Here is a 25,843-nt window from a genome sequence, read left to right on the forward strand (position 1 = left end):
CCTGTGTCAGTAGATGGATGCCTGAGTGTTGTGTGAACACAGGTTCCTGTGTGTGTGCGTGGTGCACAGAACTCAACACGTATGTTGGATTTCACACTGAATGTGTGCATGCATGTGCAGCTATGCAGATGGCTCTGTTTCTCTGAACCTGTGTGTTCTACACAGGACAAAGCCTGAATGCTGAGCCGATGGTGCTGGGACTCAGCTGTGCTCCTCACACCAGGTGAGGTGGGGGTGGTTTGGCAGAGAGCCTGCTCCCCCACACCCACTCCATCCCAAGGGAGGGAGGCGGCAATGGAAGGCCTGGCTAACAGCTCTTAGCACCCATTCCCTTCCCACAGTTGCAACTTCTTAAAGATGCAAATTCCTCTTCACTCCATGCAAACAAGTCCCCAGAACCAATGCTGTCTCCCCTCGGGGCCAACCACCACCACCGTGATTGGACCCCAGTGGACCACCCCCAGCCGAGCCAGGCTGCCTGACTTAGGGATAGGCTTGGGGATCAGAGCCAGCTGGAGTCGTTTCCTGTTTCTCAACCACTGATTCTTTCTCTTCCCTGGGGGACCCTGGCTCTCCCTGCTGGCTCAGGTGTCCTGGAGAGAGCCTTAGCTGGGTGTGGCCCAAACTGGCTGTGGGACTCATGAAGGCAGTGCTCCCTCTAGATGGGCTCTCAGGCTGTTCCTGGTCTCATGTATGGGGATGCTCTGAATGGTCACTGTCCCCAACCCAAGGCACTGGATGGAGAGAGGCCTGGCTCTCTCAGATCCTCCTGCGTGGCATATTTACCATGGGCTTCACTCAAGGACCCTGAGCCTACTCATTCCCCACCAGTGTGCAATTCTCCCATCTCCTATGTCCTGTCTCCCCAACAGGGACATATGTCTTTGTCAGCCCTGGATGACCCATATCAGGGGGCCTGGCAGGGGCTCAACAGACAGCCCTCCTGACCCACCTTGGTAACAACTCCCCCAAACCCACCAGCTCTATGTGGGCACCCCCACCCCCAAGGCTCCTGGTTAAAGTGTGCTCAACTATCAGGAAGCCAGGATGTGTGGGAAGAGAGAGGTAAGTGACGGCAACAGCGTGAAAGCAAGAGCTGGAGGTGCTCAGAGGATTGGGGAGCCATGTGACACCAGTAATTATATGCCATGAGGTCAGGATGTGTATGTCACTGTGGTGCCCACCTGTGGCCTGGCCTGCATCCCTGGCCCTGGTACTGATACGGGCCCTTGAAGTCACCTGGAAGCAAATGTGTTAGCCCCAATGCTCCGCCCTCGGAAGTGGTAATCCATAGCGGCCAAACCAGTTCCCAGGCATAAGTTTCTGGGCTGTCTTTCTCAATCTCGAGAACACTTGTGACTCCCCTACCCCTCTTAGGGGCCCCTGCCACTGTCTGGGGTCTGGGCTGGGCAGTGTCCACTTCCAGAAATTAGGCCAGTCCGGCACAGGACAGTCTCTCCTAGTCTCTCCCACACATTTGTTCATTTCTTTACTGAACAAGCCTACTGCATGCAGTCACTGAGGACAGCCCCTCCTGCTAGAGTCTCTTCTTAGAGGAAATTAGACTCTCTTCCAGAATGTCTACCCCAAACCAAGAAATACGCACAAAGCAAGGAATCGCTGGAAATAAGGGCTGTGGTCCAGGGATACACTCCTGAGCAGACTACAGATTTATTGGACTCTGCTTCCCAAATGCCCAGTGTCCCAGTCCTCTCTCTGCAGGAGCCCAGACCTCCCATATCTGGCAGGTCACAAAAATCTAACAATGGTCATCACGTACTGGACACTCACCAGCATGTATACAATGCTAAACTTCAATGAAGGATTTTAATTCTGATGACACCTCTGGAAAAAGAACTGTCCTCATTTACAGATTGGGACACTGAGCTTCTGAATGGTTAAATAAACTGAGCAGTCACACAGCGGAGAAACAGTAGAGCTAAGTTCACCTATCTGGAGTGGAGAGCAGAGGTAACACTTGCCCTGGAGGAGTGGGGATTTGGAAAACACACTGGCAGGGGCAGCCAGGCCAGGGCAGTGTCCATCTTTTCCAGACAAGGCCTGGGCCATGTGGTGCCCTCTGCTGGCCATGGGCCCACCCTGCACCAGCTCTGAGGTGGCCAGCCTACCAGCACCCCTAAGGGACTACTTTTGCCCTTCACACATTCCCCTTCCTACCTACAACATAGCTCAGGGCAGCCACACCCTGAGAAGACATCCTTCACAGCTCAGCCGCAATCCCTCCCTGGCCCTTGCTGTCCGGCTGCCCTCTAGGTGTGGGGGCCTCTGTTGTTCAGAGGCCTCAAGCAGCGACAGCCCAGTCTTTCAGGGGTCGTGGTTGTCTTGGCTGCTGACCAGGGCTGCGGGCTTGGTGCCGGTGAGCATGGCCCCACAGGCTCTCTCCTTGGGCCCTCAGATACAGCCCCCCTCTTCTCTCAGACTTCTCCCCTTCCCCACAGCCCAGCCGGAGGAATTCCTAGAACTCAGCTCCATGGCCCTAGACTGTCCTTAAGAGGACAGGACCACAGGAACTATGACCTACTGGGGCTCTGGCTTCACTCCTCCAGGCCCCAGCCACATGGCTCCTGGGTGGTGGCCACCCCTGGGTGTACCTAGCTTCTTGTTTGCTCCATAAGTGTCTGCAAGAGTGACCAGCAGAGAGAGGCTGGGACACAAGGGTCTAGGGACAGAATCTGAACTGCCAGGACAGGAGAGAGGTCAACCACAGCCATCAGAGCGCTGAGTCTGAAGAGGGGTCTTCTTGGTCAGAGAAGATCATCGCAGAGGGAGCTGGGACAACCAGCAGACTTTGAGGGAGTGTGTGACACATGAGGTCAGACCCGCTGGCAGTCCTTTGATGATCTCATCTAGTCCTGAGGCAATTAATTACATCTAATCGCTGATGGCGCCCACATCACATCCCCTGCCCCAATCTCCCCACTAAACTGCAGACTTGTATATTCACCTGCCAATACATAATAGGCATCTCACACCGAACAGTCCCAAATTCATTCCTGATTTCTACCCCAAGCCTGCTCCTCATGCAGTCCTACTTCTTAGGTAATTCACCTGACTAGTAGATTCTAGCTGTTCAGGCCCCAATTTCAGGAGTTGTCTCACTCAACATCTAACCCATCAGCAAATACTGTTGGCCCAAATTTCAAAATGTTTTGAGCATCTAACCTCTTCTCACCACCTCCACTGACACCACCTAGTAAACACAGATCTATCTCCCTGCTTCTGCCCTTGTCCCCCCTAGTTTATTCTCAACACAGCAGCCGGATGGATCTTTCAAAGGATGTCAGATGTGTCCCTCCCTCCCTGTGCTCACAACCCTTCAGTGACTCCAGTCTGAGTCACATCAAGGCCCCACGTGACCTGAGCCCCCACCTCACCCCTCTCCTCACTTCACCTCTTATTACTCTTCTCACTCACTGTACAGCAGCCAAGCTCCTGCCTCAGAGCCTTTACACATGCTGTTCTCTCTGCCTGGAATGTCCTTAACCCAGATACCCACAAGGCTTTGTGCACATTAGTAAGGCTTCTCTGACTGCCCTGTGTAAAACAGCAACCCTCTCTGCCTCATTAGCACTCCCTGGCCTTCTTTGCTTTCTCTCCACACCACCTCTCACCTCTTGACACATTACATCTTCTTAATCATCTGTCCACCTGGACTAGAATGACAGCTCTATAAGGGTAGGGGGTTTTGCCTCTCTGGGTTTCTGCTGTATCTCCAGCACCTAAAATAATGCCTGGCAGGGAAATGATGTCCAATAGATGAATGAGTAAATGCACTGCAAAGGGGCAAGGCCAGCAGAGCTCTCCCCGACTGGGCCAGGGAAGGAAATGGGAGCCCATATTCTCCTACACTTCCCCCTCTAGATACAGATTCTGGAAGGAATATTCCCCACGGTGGCGCTGATGTCCTTTCAGTGTCTCAAGTACACCATCTTCTCTCCCATCTTCTCACAAGCTGTTTCCTCCATCCCATTCCCATCTCTCCATCCTTCAGGTCCTTAAGTGAAGAGAAGCCCCCCAGACACTCCTGAGCTAAGCTAAGGTTGCTTACTCCATACTCCCAGCCTGCACTCCCATTACCACGGGCGTCGTGACACTCCAGAGTTCCTTTTTCACAAACTGAGCACCACACCGGCCTGCTTCATCTGTACACTTGGGAGGATTAAATGAGGTCGTTCATATAAATAGTTTAATAGGAATTGGTCAGCCAGTATTACCATAATTATAGTGGACATTCAGACATTTGTTGTTTGTGATGGAAAAGCAGCACACTAAAAGTAATATTTAAGCTAGAAATCACAGCCTTGAATAAATCCTGGGAAATGCTAGGGAACCCTGGCCCACATTTTGAATATCACTGTTCTAAATGACTTCAGCTCCTTCAAACTCTAGTGAACCTGGCCAACACAGCCCTGGCTAGATCTGGCTCAGTTTCACAGACCAGGTGGACGAGGGGTTAACCCCTTCAGGCCACCCTTACTATCCTCACGCAAAGGGTGGTCTGAGGAATCTGAGGACCAGCAGCATCCACTCACTTGGGAGCTTGTTAGAAACACAGAATCTTGCCCTCTTTCCCAGGATCTTCCACATCAGAATTTCCCTTTTAACACATTCAAGTTTGGGAAGCACTGCCCCAGATCACAGCATCTCAGAACTAAGGGCTAAAAAGGATATTTTTAAAAATCTGTGAGTTCCACCCAAGTCCTGGTTTCCAAACAACGTCTTCATTTTATAGAGGAGGCATCCGAGACTTACCAGTCACGCTAGCCTGTCAGAGAAGCCATTCTCTGGACACCCTGACTCCCAAATTCACACAACTTCTCCCGTCTCAAGCAGTCTCGCCTGCTCCCTGCTCCACTCCCATTTTTGAAATAAAGGCATGAGTGCCCTCTGTGCCTGTTCTCTTGGCCGCCAGACAGGGCTGGACATCAGGTGGTGCCTGGGAAAGTGTCCGGGTCACAGCAAGCAGGTGAGGGAGGGGCCTTCTCAAGAACAGGGTGGGAGGCACCCCGTACAATCTGAGCTGGGGCAGGGAGGTGACTTGAGAGGACCTATTTGCTCTGCAGGGAGGGCTGGGCCCAGACCACTGCAACTGCCTCCACACCCCCCACACCTAGACAAAAGCTCAGTTGAAAGCCCCCTCCCTGTCACCTAGCCCCCGTGGGAATGGCTCAGGCCAGAAGCCACCATCAAATCTGCTCCTTTCTCCCAGGGCCTGGTAACTTCTTGACAGGTTACAGCCCCAAAGACAAACAGCTTCTGCCAAGCAAATAACTGTGCAACGGTGGGGGTGTTGGGGAAGGCCTGAGAGTGGGTCTGAGCTGCCAGAAGACCCAGGTGACAGGGTGGGGGCCTCTCTTCTGCAGAGGACAAATAACCGTGGGCACTTGGAAGCAAGGAGGATGCAGGTGCACTGTTCGCACCGCGGGCAGAGGCAAGGGTGCTCACACCACAGGGGTCTCTGGGCCAGCCTCCTGGCTCCCTAGCCCTGGGCTCTGTGTCAGGCTATACAGAGACCTTGGGGCTTTGAAGCAGAGACCGGGGTTCTTCTGTGCTGCCTCCTTTGTCCCATGCAATCTGTGGCCACAGGTCCCCTCACTGAGCTGCCTACAAGAAGATGGCCAGGGAATCCCCTCCCCCAACTACTGCATCCTGGATCCCTTGGCTCACTGCCAGGGCCACCATCGTTTAGAATACAAAGCCATGCCAGCCAGGGTGAAGGCCCAATCTGGGGGTCTGCAATTAAGTGTAATGCCAGCATCTGGGAGCCAATGCCATGGGTCTGAGCCAGTAAGACATAAGCAACTCCCTTCCCTCTCTGATTTCACTTTCCCTTCAACACAGAAACGGTGATGATGTGACTAAGGACAAACTTGAGTTCTGAGCTCCTAAGAATGCTACAGACATGAAGGGATGGACCCAGTGAACCCACCATTTGCCATATTTGTCAATTAAGTTTCTTTCATGCTATCTGACCACTGTGTAACCTGCCTTCCTATCTCCTGGCCAAGGTCATAGGGCTGTCTCATAAGTACGCAGGGGAAGATTCCAAGTTTGCTTGCCAATTGCCTGGAGTGTGATCCCTACCTGGCTCTCAGGTTCCCAGGCTAGTCTGCAAAAACTTATGTAGTCCATAATCTACCAGAACCACTAAGGGAAACACACAAGGGAAGCTGCATTCCCTCTTCTAAATCTAGGATGCCAGGGGCCCAGCTGGGACTTTGAAGGACTGTCCAACTTGGCTTTGTCTGCTTTCCCAGTAGGAAAGATGCCCACAGTGCTTTGCATTCTTCTTGTGCTATTCCTGTACCTGCACAATGTGCCTGACAAACAATAAATGCCCAAATGATGCCTGCTGGCTGATCAACATTAACTTGACCGGTACATCCTATGTGCTGGGGACAGAGTAATGCTCCTTAGACACATGGTACCCTGGGGACCTAAAGATCATTGAAGGCAGTTTCACTTTTCTGGCCACTGGAAGCCAGGAAGAGCAGCAGATCCAATTATAACCCTAGGACTGATTTCCCAAACATAAAGTGAACGTCAGGGTCTCAGTTATCCCTTCTGCAAAAGGAGAGACTGAGAAACCAAAAATCACGTTATCAGAGCCACCCTGGGACCAAGCAGACACACAGGGGCTTCAGGGCACAATAAAACTCACTGACACACAAGAAAATAGGGTTGGTTTTTTTGTTTGTTTTTTTTTTGGTGTGTGTTAATTTAATCATACAAATATTCATTTATACAGTAAGGAAAAACCTCCTCATCTTCATCTCCTCCCAGGCACCACGAGGCCCCACCACAAACAACCACCCAGCTTGCTTGCTACACACCACTGTCCAGGTGGAGGAAGCAGCAACTGCTGCTCCAGCATTCACCCAAGGATAAAAAAAAAAAAAAAGACAAGGCAGGGTTGGGTGGGGAATCAGCTTCCATTTCTGAGCCCTGGCAACCCCACCATCCTCTCCTGATAGGGCTCAGGTTGAATTTGGGGAGGTGTTTATTCTCATGCCCACTTCCCACCTTGGCCACAGCTGTCTTGGTGAGGTTCTCTCCAGGCTGGAAGTGCCTTTGACGGACTTAAGGTTACAGCCAGTCCTTGCTGGGGTAAGAGAAGGCTGTTTCTTGTGAAAAATGCCCCGAATTCAACTGCCCCCAAGGCAAAAAGAAATAAAGGCATGCACGCGTGCACACAGATCCACACACACCTCACTCCATGCACACAGGCCTGAGCCCCTCTACCTCCCCCACTGGGCTCAGGTCCTTAAGGATGCTGCTTGTGTCACCTCATGGGTACCAGACACTGGAAGTCCTGCCCAGGGGCAGCCTGCCATTTGATGAGGAGCCTAAGAGGAACTGAGACCACTGAGGCTGAGAGGGTAGCCTATGCTGCCCAACTCAGCAGGGGAGAGGAGGGGCTCGAGGAGTTGCTCAGAACCTAAACCAATGGGAGGAGGCAGGATCAAGGGTACTGACAGCCTCCAGGTCCTGGGGGAACCACAGACTCCTTCTGCTTCTATTCCATGGCTTGCGCTTGCTCTGGCCTCAGCAAGGAGCTCACCTCTCCAAAGATGTGTACAGAAATGGTTTGTCTTTGGGAGGGAAGCTAACGTGCTTGGGCCAATTACCTTGCTGGGTGAAGCTGCCTACAAGCAAGAGGAGAAGAGGATTCCCCTGGCAGGGCCAGACCCACTGATGGTGACCTGTGAAGTCACTGCTGAATCATGGCAGGCAGCGCCTCCTGGGAAGGGGAAGGGGCGCCTAGTGCGGGGCAGATGAGGAAGCCAGGAAACCAGGAAACCAGGGGATGGAAAGCTTCCCACGATCCCACCAGGGCAGCTGAAGATGTGACGCTCTGAGGCTATCTAGTGAGGAAAACGGCTGGGCATGTGTAGGCTCCAGGGTGGTGGTGTCCAGGAGGTTGGCACCAACAGTAGCAGAAGTCTGGGCCTAACAGGGCCCCCAGACAAAAAGCTATCGTGAGCCCCTGCTTGGGCCTGTGGTGGCCTGGGCACCTGGCAGGGACTCCCATCTGCTCTGCTCGGGAATGGGGTACTCTTCGTGTGCATAGAAAGTAGGTGCTCCGCTGTGAGCCCGAGTCCAGCCCCAGCCGCACTGCTCTCTCAGCAGGCTGGCTCCACCCTCCCTCAGGACCTCTCCAGTGGACCAATGTTTATTCCCCCTTTCAATTTTTTGGGAGGAGGGAAGGCAAAGGGGGAATTTCATACAAACTTTTCTCTCACAATCAAGCTTTAAAAAAACAACAGTCTCAGAAGAGGATGAGGAGGAACAAACAACACACATTTTTTTCTCCGACACCCAGAAAGAGAGACAGGCAGGCAGACCATCACCCACACCCAGGCTGTATGACCCACTGCAGCCGCTCATCGACCTGGTCTCCCTGCTGGTCTCACACCCTCAGGATGGGTGGGGGTGTGGGAACAGGCAGGCAACTCTGCACCCGCACCTAGACCCATATCCCTGGCTATCAACCAACCAAGACTCGAGGGAAGGAGGGGTAAGAAGAGAAGAGGGACTTTGCATATTCTTGTATCTTTGGCAGACAGCTGTTCTAGCCTGGTTCAAACTTTCCATGGAGATATCCACATCTCAAACTGCTTGGAATCCACAGGATGCCAGTGGGGCCACCTGTCCAAGTGAGCAGCCAGCTAATCAGCCTGTGCTCTGGCAGGGCTGCCCTTTGCCCACCACCTCCCAATAACCAAGCATCCTGCTCAGGGCTGGGGACCTTTCAGTTCCATCAAAATGTGGTAGCTGTGGCCCTTCCCCATGGCAAATTCCCCATCTGGGGCTATATTTTCATACCTTAACAGCTCAGCTTCCACTAACAGGCTGTGAAACCACCACAAAGGACAACTGGAGGAGAACACAGGGAAAGGAGCTGTGTGACAACAGAGAAGCATGGGACACCTTCACATTCGCCTGCTGCACAATCGCTGGTGAGCTGCACCAACACCCGTGTGTGTGTGCACGTGGCACACGCACATATGCAGCACAGAGGCACTGTTCCCAGAGTGAATGGGGGCCACTGTGTACAAAGAATCCAGAAGAGCAGTAAGCGTGATGGCATTTCTCTCTGCCAAGAGAAACATGGAAGGAAAGCAATTTGAATTGTTACAAGTGTGTGCAGAAGGACACCTCTCAGCCTCAGAAACTCCCACGTCACCCGAGATCTGTCCTCAAGGCTTCCTCCGCTGGCCACACAGGGAAGTTTGGTCTTCAGAGAGGTTCTGATGGTAACAAGCCACAGGGTTGACGAATACAAATGTCAAAGGTGTAAATCAACAGAAGATTAACGAGAAAAGAAGAGGAAAAGGGTGATAACTCATTGGCTGATGCCATGAAAAACAAATGGGGTCAGAGACTTGTGGAGTCATGTGGCACTGACCCGCAGAGTCCCCAAACATGCCACGCCAGCTTCTAACCTGAATCGCTTCCAGAGCAAGCAGCTATTCTATAAAGAGTATGTTATCCCTTATCTAAAAAAAATAAAAGTGGGAAAGAGGGGAGAAAATTAACATGTGCTCAAAACTACAACCTGTCTGTAGGCAAAATAATTTTTGTTTAAAAAGATGGCTTTTTTCCCCCATTTTAAACTTTTTTTTCCTTCTTGAGTGACCTAATGACTTGCTAGACTGACACTTAATAAACAAAACCCAAAGTGGCTGCACAGATTTCTTCTTGGTAGCCTCAACACCATTCCTGTGAATCAGCATTCACACATGCATACTGAGTTTACTCAAAACTAGTCTGTTCTGCGTCTTCCTCTTCTTCCAGGATGGGGGGTCAGAGCCAGGGGTCCACGCGATGTGGTCTGCAATCCAGAGGAACCCCTTGCCCTCCCCCCCAAAGTCAAGCCTTCTGTCTTTTGTTAATTTTTCTTCTTGCTGACACCCGTTTAAGACTGGCCGAAGGGATAAGGCCCGTGGAGCCCCTGGAAGAGAGTGAACACAGTCAGTGATGGTAGACACAGGCAGGTACAATTTGACAACCAAACCAAGTAAAAGAATTAGTCATTCCCAGTGAGCCAGAAGGAAGCCCAAGGGCACAGACAAGGCCTGCGGGTTGTTCTTGCCATGCAAAATCTCAAGAAGCCAAGTATCAGCACATTTCAAGTTGCTAAGTGTTCTCATTCAATCACACCATCCAAGAGAGAGGTGGCTAGGGGAGAGAATTCTCGTCTTTCAGATGCTAGATCAACTGGTGCCAACCTTCCTCCACCCAGGTCACAAAGCCTTCCTTCCTTTTTGACAATATCTCAACCTCTCTGCTAAAGATCCTTGGATCCCACTTTCTACACCTTATCCTCAGGTGTAGGCTACTGCTGGCTGATGACAATTACTTCAACAACAAAAATACTGCAGCCACTGTCCACCTAGTTACAGGCAGGATAGCAGGGGCTTTGTGTACATTGTCTTTAATCCTCATCCCCAAAGCCAAGTGAGTATTATTACATCCATTTGGCTGATGCCCATCTGACTGCAGAGATTAAGAGATTTGTTCAAAGTCACATGGGTAGTAAAAGGCAAAGATTCAAACTCAGGTCTGAACTTTGTTCTCTCCACATTGCTTCTCCCTTGCCATATGATAATAAGGTTTATTCCAAATTCCCAAAGGCATTTTCTATGCTGCTTGGCTGCTGGAGAAGGCTTCATAGTCTCACTTTTCCCTTTTGTTAAGAATGAGACACTAAGATGTGCCCACACCAAAAGCAGCTTCATGAACTTGCTAGAGGATGTCCTGTGCCTCCCTCCACCTTCACCCCACTCCACCTTGGACTGTGCTTCTTGAAAAGACCCAGGAGAGCAAAGCTAACTGGTGACCACTCTCACTAAGGTCCTACACCCCAAACTGGCCCAGAAACAGCAGAACCCTTGGATCAAAGGGGTCAAATGGGCACGGAGAGGAGGTGCCACAGCCATACCATGACAATCGACCAGAGGGGTTTCACGATGCTTGACAACTACGTTAAGAATCCTGAATCTAGGCACAACTGGGGTGAGGAGGCACAAGAATGACTGAGATGACATTTTCCATTAGTTTGATGGGATGTGGGCAGTCAGAATTTGATTTTCTTTAAAGAATGACACATTTCTTTGAAAAGGAATATAAGTGCTTCGTTGCAGGGTTGCCAGTGATTAAAATCCCTTATCAGTATGACTTTGTTTTGTTTGTTGCCATCTCCCTAGCACCTAGCATGGCACCTGTCCCTTAGTAGATACCCAATAAGTATTTGTTGAATTAATAACTAAAAGAGGACAGGTATTTTTCGGACTACTACCTGGAGTGTCAGACCCCTTTAAGTCAAAGAATACTGGCCCTTCCAACCCAAGTTTTTAAACAGCTGCTTAGGTCTGGGGATACAGTGTCTGAGTCATGCCATCCATTTGGTCGCCGTCTCCCAGGTCCCAGGAGAGGCTGGGCTCTCTGGAGGTGCTTGCTAGAGATGCACAACCTCATGGTTTCTACTGCAGTGGGATGCAGCTCGTGCAGAACTGAGACAAAGAGACCTGGGTTCTGCTCCCAGCTCTGTACTAGCTCACCAAGTGACCTTGGGTAAGGTCCCCTCCTCTCAGGATCTCAGGTTGTTCCTTAAATTTTTCCAGATTTAAGGTTCTAGGCATTGACACAAAGTACCTAGCCAAGGAGGCTAAAAAAAAAACAGTATTATAAGAAAAATGTTCTTTGTTCATGCTTATAATGCCAGAAGTCAAAGCTGCCAAGAATAGGGACCATGAGATCAAACTTTCCAGTTTTTTCAGTGGAAAGCACTGAAATTGCTTTTGCTTTTTTTTCCTCTCTCCATATAAAGCCTCAAAAGACCAGAAGTATGTCTAGCTGCTTGGTGTAATTATTGAACACAAAAACCCTGAAGAGGTGAATTCAGAGGATGGGCAACATTGATAAGAGCATCAACTATGTGCCAGGTGCTTGCTGCTATAGCACTTTAACATGTTCTCTTTAATTTTCATGAAGATAAATTAAGACAAGTACAATCTCCAAGTTCTGAGAGGTGAGGTAACCTGATCAAGGGCACAGAGCTGGTAAGCAGAGCAGGGGAGATTAAAATGCCATATGCCTGCCAGCCCCTGCGTCAATCATGTCTCCAGCAGGCAAGCTAAGGCTATAACCACCTTGGTAGTCACAGCACCCACCCATTCAACCAAGTGCTAGAGGAGCAAAAAACTCTTAGAATCCATTTGGGGGGCCTGGTCGGAGGGTCACAGACCCCAGAGGTAAAAATTAAAGCAGCTTGTAACAAGCTGCTCTCAGTTCTTCCCAGCAACATTCATTCATCCAGAACAATTCAAGGAAGGCAATAAAGGCTGTGATTCCTGTAAGTTTAGAACCAATACAATGCTTAAAGGTTTTTCCTGTGCAGGAAAAAATGCTCAGAGAAAAGAAAACCCGAAGAACAAACAGCATTTGTTTTCTGTGAACTATTCGTTCCTTCACTCTAAATTTAACTGCTTTCCAGACCAAAGCTCCACATATTCACACCGGCTCTTACAAAGCAAGCCCTTGCCTTGTGACTTGTGTGGAATGCTTGGAGAACAGACTTCATGACTTTGCCAAGGAGCTGTTGCGCATGCCCATTTTACAGATAAACTAAATGGGTCCTATGCCATTGGCAGAAAAATACAGCAGACGTGGGCATTTTCAGATTTCCACATGAATGCCCTGGCCCTCAGACCACTCAGTATGGCATGGTATGGTATGTATTTTTTTTAGTTTTAAGAAACCCCCTTTTTTTTTTCTTTAATGGATGTCCTGGGGATTGAACCCAGGACCTTGCGCATGCTAAGCATGCACTCTACCACTGAGCTATAACCTCCCGCTAGTAAGGTATTTAGCTAGCTTAGATTAAGAGCTATCATTGGTCCCCTATTTACTGACTGAGATTCTATGCCTTTTGGAAAGAAAAATGCTACCTAATTCCCTTTCATCCAGAGAATGGCATTACTGAAGCTGTTTATGTTTAATTGGTACAGAAAGTTGGCTTAAGGAACAAACTCTATCTTCTTTCCCCCCAAATTAACTACCATCACTTCAAGGAAGGGAGAGGGAGCCAATTCTATTTCAAAACTACTTTACCATTGAGACTTCCCATGTGCAGGATTATAGGTGTCACAAGCAGATCTAGTACACAGGCAACACAACATCAGTTATAGAGGAAAAGCCTGGTGGAGATTCCAAGAACAGCTTGTCCAGGGTGTCCCATGGCAGAAGGCCAAGCGGGAAGTACCTTTCCTAAGAGTGGGATGGAGGTACATTTGAAGCAAGATGCCCATCCACATTTCAGGTTCCACTGGAGTTCTAAGACCCAGTGTAACAGGTTCTGGTGGCTTATGTCTCCAACTCCAACCTAAAAGTAGGGTTTGGCAATACAGATAATGTTCACTCTCTTCTGATGCCTAGCAACTCTTCAACTTTTACCAGTAGGGAAGCAAATGCCAAATATTTTAATTAACCTGGCATCACTGACATCTCTCCTGTAACAGCTGTACTACTAATAAGGAAAACAGATCAAGGGATGAATGCATCAGATGGTACTAGAGTCCTGAATTAAACTCTGACAAGCGAAAACTGATGCCATGAAAGCATGATTACAAAACTCAGTGACGCTGATGCAGCAGGCTAACCTCCTTTCTATGAGGAATCACCTCTCACCATATAGGGACTAGCAACATGGATAGATTTGTCCATACTAATAGAAGGTATGAATAATCAAACCCAGAAAAGAACTCTATCTGACTCCAGGTCCAAAGACCAGTTCCCCAGGGCCTACCCAACTTGCACAGAAATGGGTTTTCAAAGGCTCCATTTCTTGGGAGTAGTCCCGCCTCTGCTAGGGGACAGGAAAGCATTCCTGGCGAAGGAGAGACAGCCTTTAGGTTCACATGGGTTCAGGTATTGCCTGTTTGCCTCAGTCTTCCCTAAGTTTTTCACTGAAGAGCTGTTACGGCTGCGAGCCCTGGGACCTAAGTTCTACTTGGCTACAGGAAAGGTGAGCCCTCTTAAAGCACAGGAGCTCCATACTCACCAACTAAGACAGAGGGGACTCCCTGCTAGTGGGTGTCTGGGAAAGAGACCTTGGCCTCAAGCCAGCTGAATGATTACAGTAGTTGGGGCAGGTCCTGAACTGCACTTCCACAATGGAATAACTACTGTGAGCCATAATTTGGCTAATTTTCCAAAAATATTTTTAAAACAGAACACATATAGACTTAAAAGACAACCTCAGTTTCATTCACCACAATGTCCTGAAAGGATAATTTGAGATCTAGTACTTGTGGTCCCTATGCTCAAAGCAAAACTAAAAATAAGAACTATTTGTTTTTTAAAAATAGTTTATAGTTGCCCCTGTGGAATAGCAGAGTCACTCCCAGTCAGTGATTTGGTTATCACTGATCTTATGTGAGTGGACACCTGTAATACCTTAAAGTTCTTCCTAAAATTATACAGAAATCAAAATAACTTTTCCAAAAGGGAGTACTGAAAAACAGGAAACTAGTTCTGTTTCAGCTAGAATACTTTTAAAAGTTTACTCATCAATGTTCAACAGTAGAGGCAGTGCTATCAGAAAAGCAAGCTACTCTTTATACGATGGTAAAACTTGTTTCTGCCAATTATTTGTGCCTTGCACACAGTTAAGACTCAGATATCAGTAAAATGAATGAATGAACTGTGAAATACTCTGCACTGGTGAGCCATCTCTCTTTAACCTCCCTGGGGAGGGGCGGGGGAAAGAAGGCTGAAATTCCTAATGAAATAAGGATGTCTTAGGAGGAAGGCTTTTTGGGTAACTCTATATGAAAGCTGTTGTTTAGATAAAGCACCACAACATGAAAGTTTTCACAAACCTATCTTTATTTTGCCTTTGTGATTTGATTTAAATAAATAAAAAGGTTCAGGCTAATAAAAAGACAGGAGCATTTGCTGCATGGCTGTGAAATAACGTGCTCTCCGGGTGTATACTGATGGCAGCATCAGATAATACCACCAGGGCCCTCCTCCTGCTCACTTCCTGGGCCAGTCCTGGCCAGTGCTTTACCCGCCTAGTGCTCCTTTTGTGTCACTTATGTACACTGAATGCAAACACAGAAGAATACAGGGTTTAGTCCTAAGTTCTGTCATGATCCTGTACTGCAAACATGGTGTGGTGAGGCCCTGCTCATGGGGCTGGCTTGGTTGGTAAGGGCCAGAGATTGACCAAGCCCTGATCAAGCCTATTAGCCTCTCAGTAATTAGAAATAAAGTTTGTACTGGAGTAATGTACAGGATAAGGAGGGCTCTTCTCTCAGGAGTACTCAAAGCAGGGCTCATCCCTTAATAGATGGTGACTGTTCAAGGAGGCTTGCTGGTGGTAGAGCAGGGCCATATCAGCATGATGGGAACTTCTGCAGGTGCTAGAACACTGGTGTTCAAACTACCTTCATGTGACAGTCCTCAAAATTTCAAAGATGTATTTGATGTTTTGGCTGAGGACATGTATGAGAACCAGCCAAAGAAAAGCAAATAAACATACTTTTATGCATGATGCCTAATCATGGGGCAGGCTCAGTTCACGGCCTTCTGAGTGTGCCAAAACTGTGCTTAAAAGCTTGATTCAGTTATAAGTGTGCTGAACTAGTTTTTAAAAAGCCCTATCAAAGCATTTTTTACACTTACCTCTGTAACAGTTTTCCTGTTGCTCTTAACTAACTTCTACAGTCCTGCTGGACCTTCTCATGTGTCCATCCCTCCTCCCTCTACCGATCATCCAATCCTTCATCATACAGCCCTCATTCTTCCTCCTGCCATCATCCACCTCTCCATCTTCCCTCCCTTCTTCCTCTGTCATTCATCCTCTAGTCCATCCAAAGCTCCCCGTGGCCAAAGGCAATTCCCAGAGCCTTCACCTACCCCATGACAAATCAAGAATACCACCATGAAGAAGAAAACTCAAACATAATTGTGAATGAAAACATATTTAAAGTTCTACAAGGAGATGAAAGACACTGGCTGAATTCTACTTCCCCTTTCAGTAAAGACTTCAGAGCAAGCTATTTGCTATTTGAAATTCTAGCCCCCAAAATCTTGTTAATAGGAAGTGTGCTAGAATCCAGGTGGGATGCTAGCAGACAGAGCTCTCTCATGGCCATTTCTTAGGGCAGAGGAGATTCCTAGAAAGGAAGAAAGAACTGCTAAGAGTCTCACTGGTGAAGACACCTAAAAGTTTATCCAAGTTCCTAGCCACGTGTCCTTTGGTGTTGCACTGTAGGAGTCCTGCTGAGGCTGCTGGTCCCACTTTTTCTCAGGATTTCCATTCCAGCTCCTATACTGTTTCCTTACATGCCATCGTCTTCCCCCATCTCTCTTACAATTAATTCACAGAATAACCTCCCCTGCATCCCCCCAAATGTCTGGCTGATTCAGGGAGAATAAATTGTTTTTCCCTGGTCCCCATTCAGCCATGTTTGTTTTCATCCTACCACTTCCCTGCTCAAAAGCATTGTTGGTACTCTAGTTCCTTTCACATTAAAGGTGAACTCTCCTGTGCTTCGCTTTCAAAGGCTCCAAAATTCACCCCACCCTCTAAATACACCTCACTCACCACACTCAGGCTGGCCAGTGTCCTGTAAACACACCCTGCCTGTGAATGCCTCTGGGCCTTCCTGCATGTGGTTCCTCTTCCCTCCAATTCAGTTTGAATCTATCATTCACCAACATATCACTTTTCTGGCTACTTCAAATCTCACTGCTTTCTCCTTCCTTCAAACTCATATGAGCACTTAAAAATCAGCTGGAACTCAACATACTATTTCTTTACTGGCTCTCATTTCTTCCTATGAGCTAGTCACATCTGTGTAATCAGATGGTAAATTCTTTGAAGATAAGGATTAACACAGGCTGTGAGCAACTTAGAAGGCCTCTCTTCCTGACTAAATAATATCAAAGCCCTCTCTGTCAAAGCAGTTTTAACTTGCCCTTAGGTGGTAATCACAGCAAAAAGCCCAAGACCCTCAAGCTTTTGCAGGTGAATGTATACAGCTTTGAAAAGGGTCTCACTTTCAGTCCAGCTCTAAGGAACAGTCTGCTGAGGCACAGCAGCTCTTAATCTTACATTCTGCACCTGGTACTTCTAGACTATAGTTAACAGCAGACTAAGCTGAGAACAAGTCATTTGAAACCTGAGTATCTATACCAGGACACAAATTCTCACACTATAATTCCTAATTATACTTATCTGTCTAAACCTACAATTTCCTAGTCCCACTTTGAGAACTTTTATCAGAAATTAAAATGTCAAATTCAGAATACAGGGAAAAGAATGTTTCCTTACAGCTAAAATAAAATATGCTGGCTGTCTTGGGAACACTAGCTCTGTTTCAGCTACAAGACTACCCCAGCATCAGACCAATCTAAAACAATGCTCAGAGCCCCAAAGCAAAGAAAAGGGAGCTGAACAGCTTTGAAGCTGTTTAGGTACAAAAGGGAAAGTTCCTGGAGATACTTTTTATTCTTGGTCAGATAGTAATGTTACAAACAACAAGAGATATTTTCTAAGATGTACAGTGTTCGCTTAATTTATTTTTAAAATGCACACATGACCAATGCCAATGCAAACACCAGCAAAGCTGGGAGGACTTTACTAGTTCCTCTGGGTTATCAAAAGGGAGTCACCATAATTTCATTAAACCAGAGTCTCCTGGCAAACCCCTCTGGTACAGAATGTGCTAATCTGCCAGCGAACAGGGACAGGTACTGCTTGCACTCAGCTGCCATGCACTGCTTCCTTCTTGGCCACAAACTCTTTTGCTGCTTCTGAAGATGAACAAGGAGGTCTCTACAACCTGATACTAAATGTATAAACTACCTTCAGAGAACAGCAAACAAACTTTGCTTCTGTCAGCAAGCCTTGGCGTAGTGTGGCCTAGAAGAACACTAGACTCAAAATAGTTCCCTAGGTTCATCCCATGGCCCACCCCCAATTTGCTGTGTGAATGTGAGCAATTTACAACTTATTGTATTGGTTTGTCAAATGAAGAGTGTAACTACAAAAGCCACAAGAGTGTTGTGAATTAAGAACAAGAATAAATGCAGTAAAGGTGCTTTGGATAACATGAGACTGTCCACATGTTAGACAGTATTAAGCTCAGTCCGTGGACCTCTTCTCTATCTATACCAGTGGTTTGCAAGCAGGGCAATTCTGCTCCTGTCCCAGGGGCATTTGGCAATGCCTGGAGTTGTTTTTGGTTGTTATACTCAGGGCTAGGGAGGTTCTATTGGTGTCAAGTGAATAAAGGCCAGAGAGGCTGGTAAACATCTTACAATGCGTAAGATCTGCAGCCCTCACCCCAAATAAAAAGGATAATCTGGCCTAAAATGCCAATTAGTCTTAGCCTGTTGGCTGAGAAAACCCTGCTCTATATTCATCACTTAGAAGACTGCAGCCAGTCTCATAGCATTAGATACTGTCCATATGACATGACTCCCAAGTTTATATCTCCACCCAGACCTCTCTCCTAAACTCTATATCCAATGTGGATACACAACAGCTCACTTGATACCTCCATCTGGATGTTTATAGAAATCTCCAGTGTACCCAAAATGGACCTGCTGATCTCTCCTCACCTCTACACCAGCCTGTCCCCTCTCCATTGATGGCAGTTCTGTCCTTTTAGTTGCACAAGCCAAAAACCCTGGTGTTATCATTTATTCTCTCTTATACCCCACCCCTCTTCCAACCCATTAGCAATTCCCGTTAGCTCTAGCTAACGAACCAGATCCATACTAAGACCACTTCTACCTCTGCTGCTACCATGCTGATTCAAAGCATGCATTTTCTTCACCTAGATGACTGCACTAACTTCCCTACTGGTCCTCTGATTCTATCCTTGCCCTGTATTCTTGAAATGAGAGCCAGAGGGATCCCGTTATAACATTAAGTCAGACTACAGCACCCCTCTTCTCAAAATCCTTTAATGGTTCCCTGTGTCCCTCAGTGCAAAAGCCTAAACCTTTATAAGGGCCCACAAAGCCTTCTGTGATCTGGTTTCTATCCCCTGACTTCATCTCCCTCTACTCTGCTCCTACCTCACTCTGTTCCTTGAACAAATCAGGTAAACTTTCATCTCAGGGCTTGTACTGACTGTAATATATTCTTTCTCCAGAAACCTTTTGCAGAAACAAAATCTGGCTTTACAGGATATAAGACAGCCTCTTAAGTATGTTCTAGTTCTAAAATACTAAGCATGTTCAGAGGAAGATTTTAAATTCATCTCAGAAAAATATAACTCCAGAGATTCTATCTTTTGACCATAATCAGAGTATAGACAGGTTTTGTGACTTCAAGAGGTACAGGTGTTACTGTCACAAAAGTGAGTTAATGGAAATTTCTTTTCTTTTCTTTTTTTTGGAAATTCCAATGTCAACAAAAATCTAAACCCAAGTGACCAGAGGCTCTAGGGAATCTTTTCCCTTCATAGAAGCTGGAGAGAAAGGATGATTTCTACAGCTTCCATAGCAGCTTGTGGAGAAATGGGGTTTAGTAGTAGTGAAGTCACATAACATTTGGTCAATAATTGGCCTGACCCTCATTTGAAATGTCATAGTACGCTTTAGAAAGCATCCTCTCCCTAGCCCGCAGCTGTGAGCTCACCTGATAAAAATACGTACATGAACACTATTTGTAATTGGGAAGCAATGTAGTGGATCATTAAGAGAGCAGGCTCAGGAGTCAAAAACAACTGGTTTTGTTCATATCCTGGCTTTACCACTTTCTAGCTCCATGACCTTGGGCAGGTCATGGAACCTGCGTACCTCAAGTCTCAGCAACTGTAAAGTAGGGATAGTAACAGTGCCTGTATCATGGTCCTGTTGTGTGGACTAAATAAAGTAATACAAGTCAAACTGCTGCCACTGCCTCTGCCTCTGGGGAACACATACTGGGGCTGGGAGGCAGGGAGGTGACTATAGTTTTTTGTAGTTAACTTGTAGAACTACTTGGTTCTTTAAACTATGTATATTGATCATTTTAATAACAAAAAATTTAAAAAGTCCTTAGCACAGTGCCTGGCACATAGTAAGTGCTCAATGAACAGTAGTTTTACAGCTCTGACTACTGCACTCTCATTGGCCCCCATCGGAAAGTGGTGTGCTTCTGCTACCTGTCCCTTGCCAGAGGAGAACACAAGCTGGATAAAATATCAAATGACACAAGTTTTCCTTCCAGCTTCTTCCTGTGCCAGCTTTAAACCTTTCAGGGAAAGGGTTTGCACCTGAGAAGGAAGACTCAGGTTTCATGGCAGTGGAAAGGCTACACTGCCCTCTACTGCCATTAGCCCAGCTAAGGACACCAACCACCTGCCACTGGGTCAAATTCAGTGCCCTCTGTACTGGGCAAATGTTGGGCCCAATTCCACTAAACTCATCCCTTATTATTATGTTAAACTGATTAGCTACTTCAAAGTAGATAATAAGATCCACAAGCCATTAAATCCTCAGGCCCATATGGCAAAAGATTTGCCTTTTCCAGACCTCCCCCTATAACCTCTACTATGTTTCCAAACCCTCACCTACACAGAGGGAAAATAAATCTTCCATTCCTTATCCAACACAGATAGCAGCAGGTTAGAAGAGAGTTGATTTCTGACCTAACAGAAACTTCTCTAGGCTCCAGATCCAAAATGTACTAAAGGGTGATTGTCAGAGGGAGGAAGAGGAGCAGGTAGAAACGTGGGCAGGCAGGGCAGATGGCACTTGGCAGTGGCTGACGCTGGAAGAGCACGATGAACCTCCTGCAAAGATAATAACACGCTTCTCCTCCTGAACCAGCACTAGGCGGAAGTAATAACAGTGGCTCAGACTATAATCAGTTTAAAGGAGGAGTATATGACAAATACCAGCTCCAAACATTTTTTTTTAAATAAGAACAAACACAAAATAAAAGGCACAGTCCAAGTAACAAAATAAATGAGTTTGGAATTCTTTTCAGCTCCCCCAGATTGTAAATCATTACTCTTCAGAGAAAGGAAGCAAAGCATTTGGGCTGTCCTGAAAAACAGTTCCTTGGTTTGGGCCAGCCACACTCTTATTCTCAGATGTCCTGAATCAGATCATTTGGTTGTCTTGTTGTGTCCTACTTCTCTGTAAGGCCTTCCTGGAAAACATCTAGAAATTTTAAAAATTATGGGCAAATAAGAAAAAAAAGTATTTGATTCTCTCCTTCCACACCTCTATCGGTTGTTTTTTCCTACTCTAACACTGTCCAAACAGAAGCTGTCCTGGCCTTCAGAGATGAGTCAGAGTTAGAATTCATGGCAAGACTGCCTTGAGTCAATGGTGAGCACTGTGTGACTGTCCTCAGAGGTTCTTGAGCTAATCACATAAAAAGAAAGGGTTCATTAAAACAGCATCTAACCTTTATTAATACTTGGTCTGACTGTTCACTTGGGACAGGTCAGCCACAAATTGAGCTGATAATGAGGTCAGCCAATTTTTAACAAAAGCATAGAGTCAGATTTATGAATCTTTGGAGCAGGTCAGCATATACTTACCTTTCTAACTCCCTCTGACAGCTCTCACACAGGGAGGGGCAGGCCCTCTGTGTTGTGGGATGGAGCTAGGGCAGGCATTCCCACCCACAGCTTCCCCCCAAGGCAGAGCATGGAGTCTAGAGAGTTTACAGTTATTCAAGGGCAGCTGAGGAAGGGCTCCAGGGGTATCCAGTTCCTGGCACTGACAGATGTGCCATTATGTTGACATCCACCCAGCCCTCATAGAGCAGGTGCATGAAGCAATCTTTTCATTTCATCCTATCAACCTTAGCAAGTTAAACTGTAACTATGGAGGCAGCAGGAAACTGTATCTGCCTACTAAAACTCTGGTCACGGGCTTCCAAGAGCATCACGTCCTTTCCTAGCCTTAATGGCAGGCAGGGAATTTCTTTAGAGTAAATCAAATCTATTGCCAACTCAGTGATCCTTGATACCACATCAGGTACACCTCCTACCCATCCAACAAAGATGGTACCTGAGGTAAACCGAAGACACTTGCCCCAACTCTGAGCTCTAGGGATCTCTCATCCTTTCCACTTATTCATAAATAAGAGGGTTATTCATTATAAACGCCACATGGTTGGTGCACCCTGGAAATTAAAAAAAATAGTTTTTATTTTTTATCAACCAGGAAAAGAAGCCACTAAAGACTCAACACACAGGGGAACTCTTCAAAAAGAAGATGCCACAGGCAATCCTCAGTTTACATTAGAGCCACTTATTTCAACTCTGCTTCTTTCACATCTTGACGATACTGGTCATCAAGTCAGTTAACGCTTTCGCTCAACATAGCCTTCAGCCCAACAGGAGGATCTAGGGAAAGCCCAGGTTCATCTACTAATACCTTAGCCATGTGGCACCTGGATTTGAATGCCAGTTCTGCCTCTCGCTAGCTGTGTGGCACTGGAGCAAGTTACTTAGCCCCTCGGAGCTTTGGTTTTCTTATCAAAATGTGAAATGATACATGTAAAGTACTTGGCAGCACACCTGGCACATAAGAACTGTTTAAAAAATGACTCTAGTAGATTACCCCATCTTGTCCCTTTGTCAAGGATACCTCTTCAGAACCTCAAGCATGACTGCCTTTAAAAATAACCTATATTCTCAAGCCAAATACACAGTATTTAGAATTACGAATTATCTCTGCTTTAAGATATCCATTTAAGTACACTCCCATTCTTTTCAAAACCATTTGTAATTATTTCATCCACTGCTGCTCAAAGGAACACAATGCAACCTACTGAACTTATCCCCACTGTCTATCATCCTTATCTCCTGATCATATATCCCTTACTCATTCTGCCTTTAGCACTTGAAACTATTCTCCTAACATCATCCTTCCCGTCTTTCCAAATTTATCATTGTTGATGAAAAGCCCTTTTCATCAACTCCATCTCAACCTTCTTTAACTAACCACCAGCCATGCACACAAATTACACATTTTGACTGTGCTGTCCTCTACTGACCAAATGCATACTCCTCTTGACTGAACTGTTTGCATGTTTCATCTCCCCTACTGTATTGACAGCTGCTAGTTGGTAGGGATAGCTTCTTTTATTCTTCAAATTTCCTTACTTAACAACGTACACTGCTCTAAATAGTGCACAGATGTGTTAATAAATATTTACTGGTAACTGTCTACAGTCTACCCCATTCCTAAGGAGACCTAAGAGGTGGAGCTGACTCACCTTTAGCCAGAAAGGCTTTCAGAGAACTTGCTAGCGCTCACCTAAGTGCTTTCTGAGTAAGATTGTGCTTAACTTAAGGGGGAAAAAAAGAGGCTTCAATTTCTCTTTGGGGTCCAAGTGCCACATTCTCAATGCATTACAGCCTATAGACTTGGATATCTCCAATGAGAAGCTTTTCTCTGTGGTGCTACTACTAAATGATGCTACAGAGTTCATGAAAAAAATTAGGTAACATACTATGAGTTCATCAACCTCAAGAAATATCTCTAGAGCCTTACCACAGCCTGGCCTTTCCAAAACAAGCAGCATGTTAGGACCTCAATTAAGGGTGGTAGGTAATGCATTCTGATAACCTCCCACCCCCACCCTAAGCCAGGGCAATAATGTAGTTAATATGCATCAGTCCCTAAAGCCCTAAAGGAGCAAAAAACGACAGGTTCACAACTCGGGAAAATGAGTGCAGTGCCCTGGCCAGGAACACTAGTCCCCTCCTAAGACCACAGCAATGCCAGGTAGTTCACGGTTGGGTGAAGGGACTTCCACTACAGAAAGCATTGAGCAACTGGTTTTGCCTCCTCCAATTCTCATCTTCCCATTACATTTGGCTGCCTCAAAGTTCCCGTTCTAATAGGGCATGCTTAGCTTAGGGCCTGTACCACCAGGAATGGTCATAACCTGGAGGGTTAAATTTAAGGAAGAAAAATCTGGAGTAATGGCAGCTTAGAGGAAAATCTTTTATTAAAGAGTGTTAAGGTGTGAAGTCTTTCCTCAAATATAGGCAATTGACTTCTCTTATGTCCTGTATGACTAACATAACTCTACACAATCCTTTATAATGACTATCCAACCAATAAATCAATCCCTTGTTACACTACTACTGAATGAAGTTCCTCTTGCTAGACCATGAGGAGAAAGAGAATTCATATCACTGGGTTTCTTAATTTACCTCTTGATCTGGACCACATATAACGTACTGGTCAGAAAAATACTATTCTTACAACAGAGTAAGTTGTCCCTCAAATTAACATCAATTCTATTTTTAAAATTTTGAGAGTGAATGCCAACATGAAACAAGGAAAGACTTAACAGTTATATGATTATACAGGTGGATGCTGGGCCTAATATCCTACTTTACTAGCCAGAGAAGAACGCATAGGAATGTTCACAGGCCCTGCCATACGAATCACCTACAACAGTGAGCTCTCAGCAACAGGGCTTTATTCAACCAACCAAAACCAACAACCAGGAACCATCATTACCTCAGCAGAGTAAGGGAGGTACTGTTTAATCACCTAGCATAGAGAGAAACAGATCAAAAAATCAAACACCTAGAAGGTTGTCTTAGAACAATCAGAATATTTAAAATCATGATTAACTCAACAAACAATTCTCACTTATTCCTCACACATGAAAAGTCAAAATATCACTTGGGCCACTCTGGGTTGTAACTGAGGAGGTAGATGGGCCATAAGAGACTGGAAAGACATCAACAAGAAGACACGCAAACAAGGTAAATAAAGTGGAAGCCCAACAACATTTAGGATAAATAATTGAGATTGTCTTTTTCCTCAGGAAAAAATCCACCCCAAACCAAAAAAAAAAAAGAAACAAAAAAAACCCAACCCCCCACCTCCGCCAAATACAGTAGAAAAGGTGTACCATTGTTCTACGCTTAGTATATGTTTACACTGGAGGCGTGGCTGGTGATATTTTGACTTTTTTTTTTTTATGCTAAAGGTAAAGAACTTTGTTCTTTCCAACACCCAAACCAGAGCAGAGAGACAACAGTAAGTTATAAATGTATAATATCCACAGGACATGGAGATGGGGAAGGGGGGAGGGGAGAAGGGGTAGGTTTTTGTGTTGTTGCGTTGGCAGGAGAGCTAAGCAGTCTTAAAGAACATTCTAGGCTTCTAAGTTTGCCATGAAGGGGTATCACAAATCCCAAGGCCCACCACCTACCCCTTCTCCTCTTCTCCGAGGGCACCTACCTTACTGTAAGTCACTACTGATAAGTTGTTTGCGTGACTGCTGGGGGACAGATTTACAGAGTTCTGTGAGAGTCTATTCTCATCTTGCTCAGTTTGGTCAGGAGCAGGAGCCCATGTGTTTTTGCTGATCGAGTCGAACCCGGAACCCCCAGGGTCTTTTAAGTTGTTTTCATCTGATTGTCGGTTCTTTTGGGGAGAGGCAAACGGGTTGAAGTTTCCTTCTACCTTGCGATGTGGCTGTGTGTTGAACTCCGTTTCAAAAGACGACAGCTGCTGCGTTACTCCTAGAAGTCCACCCACCTCCACACTGAGAATGACCCAGATGACATCTGAAACAAAAAAAGCAACTCATGTCAATGCCAGGCATACCCCCCAAGGTTCAAAGCAGCCATCACAGAGAACCCCCAACCACCACCCAAACTACAGAAAGAAATGTTCCTCTAAATGCTACTTTAGAAGCTTACTGACAAAGAAATCCAGTACATTTACACAGCATGCAGTTCTACATTTTTGGTAAAGTCAAGTTCAGACTCTGGTACAACTTCAGTAGACTTGTGGTAAGACCCATGAAACTATTTGT

At 46.4% G+C, this 25,843-nt stretch overlaps 1 protein-coding gene across 3 annotated transcripts in view; it reads right to left on the reverse strand.

The window, feature by feature from the left end:
* Nucleotides 1-6,697: 6,697 nt before the first annotated feature.
* Nucleotides 6,698-25,843, reverse strand: part of ILRUN (inflammation and lipid regulator with UBA-like and NBR1-like domains) — a 92,940-nt gene continuing 73,794 nt past the window's right edge. For 2 of the 3 annotated variants that reach the window (XM_064476402.1, XM_010994517.3), the window contains 2 exons: nt 25,264-25,592; nt 6,698-9,976 (listed from right to left, as the gene is read on the reverse strand). In XM_064476402.1, coding sequence (XP_064332472.1) covers nt 9,941-9,976; nt 25,264-25,592 — 365 coding nt within the window. In that variant the 3' untranslated portion in view covers nt 6,698-9,940. The remainder of the gene's footprint in view (nt 9,977-25,263; nt 25,593-25,843) is intronic. The other variant, XM_031434896.2, reaches the window with a different exon arrangement.

The sequence above is a fragment of the Camelus dromedarius genome, chromosome 19, assembly GCF_036321535.1.
Source record: "Camelus dromedarius isolate mCamDro1 chromosome 19, mCamDro1.pat, whole genome shotgun sequence".
Lineage (NCBI taxonomy): Eukaryota > Metazoa > Chordata > Mammalia > Artiodactyla > Camelidae > Camelus > Camelus dromedarius.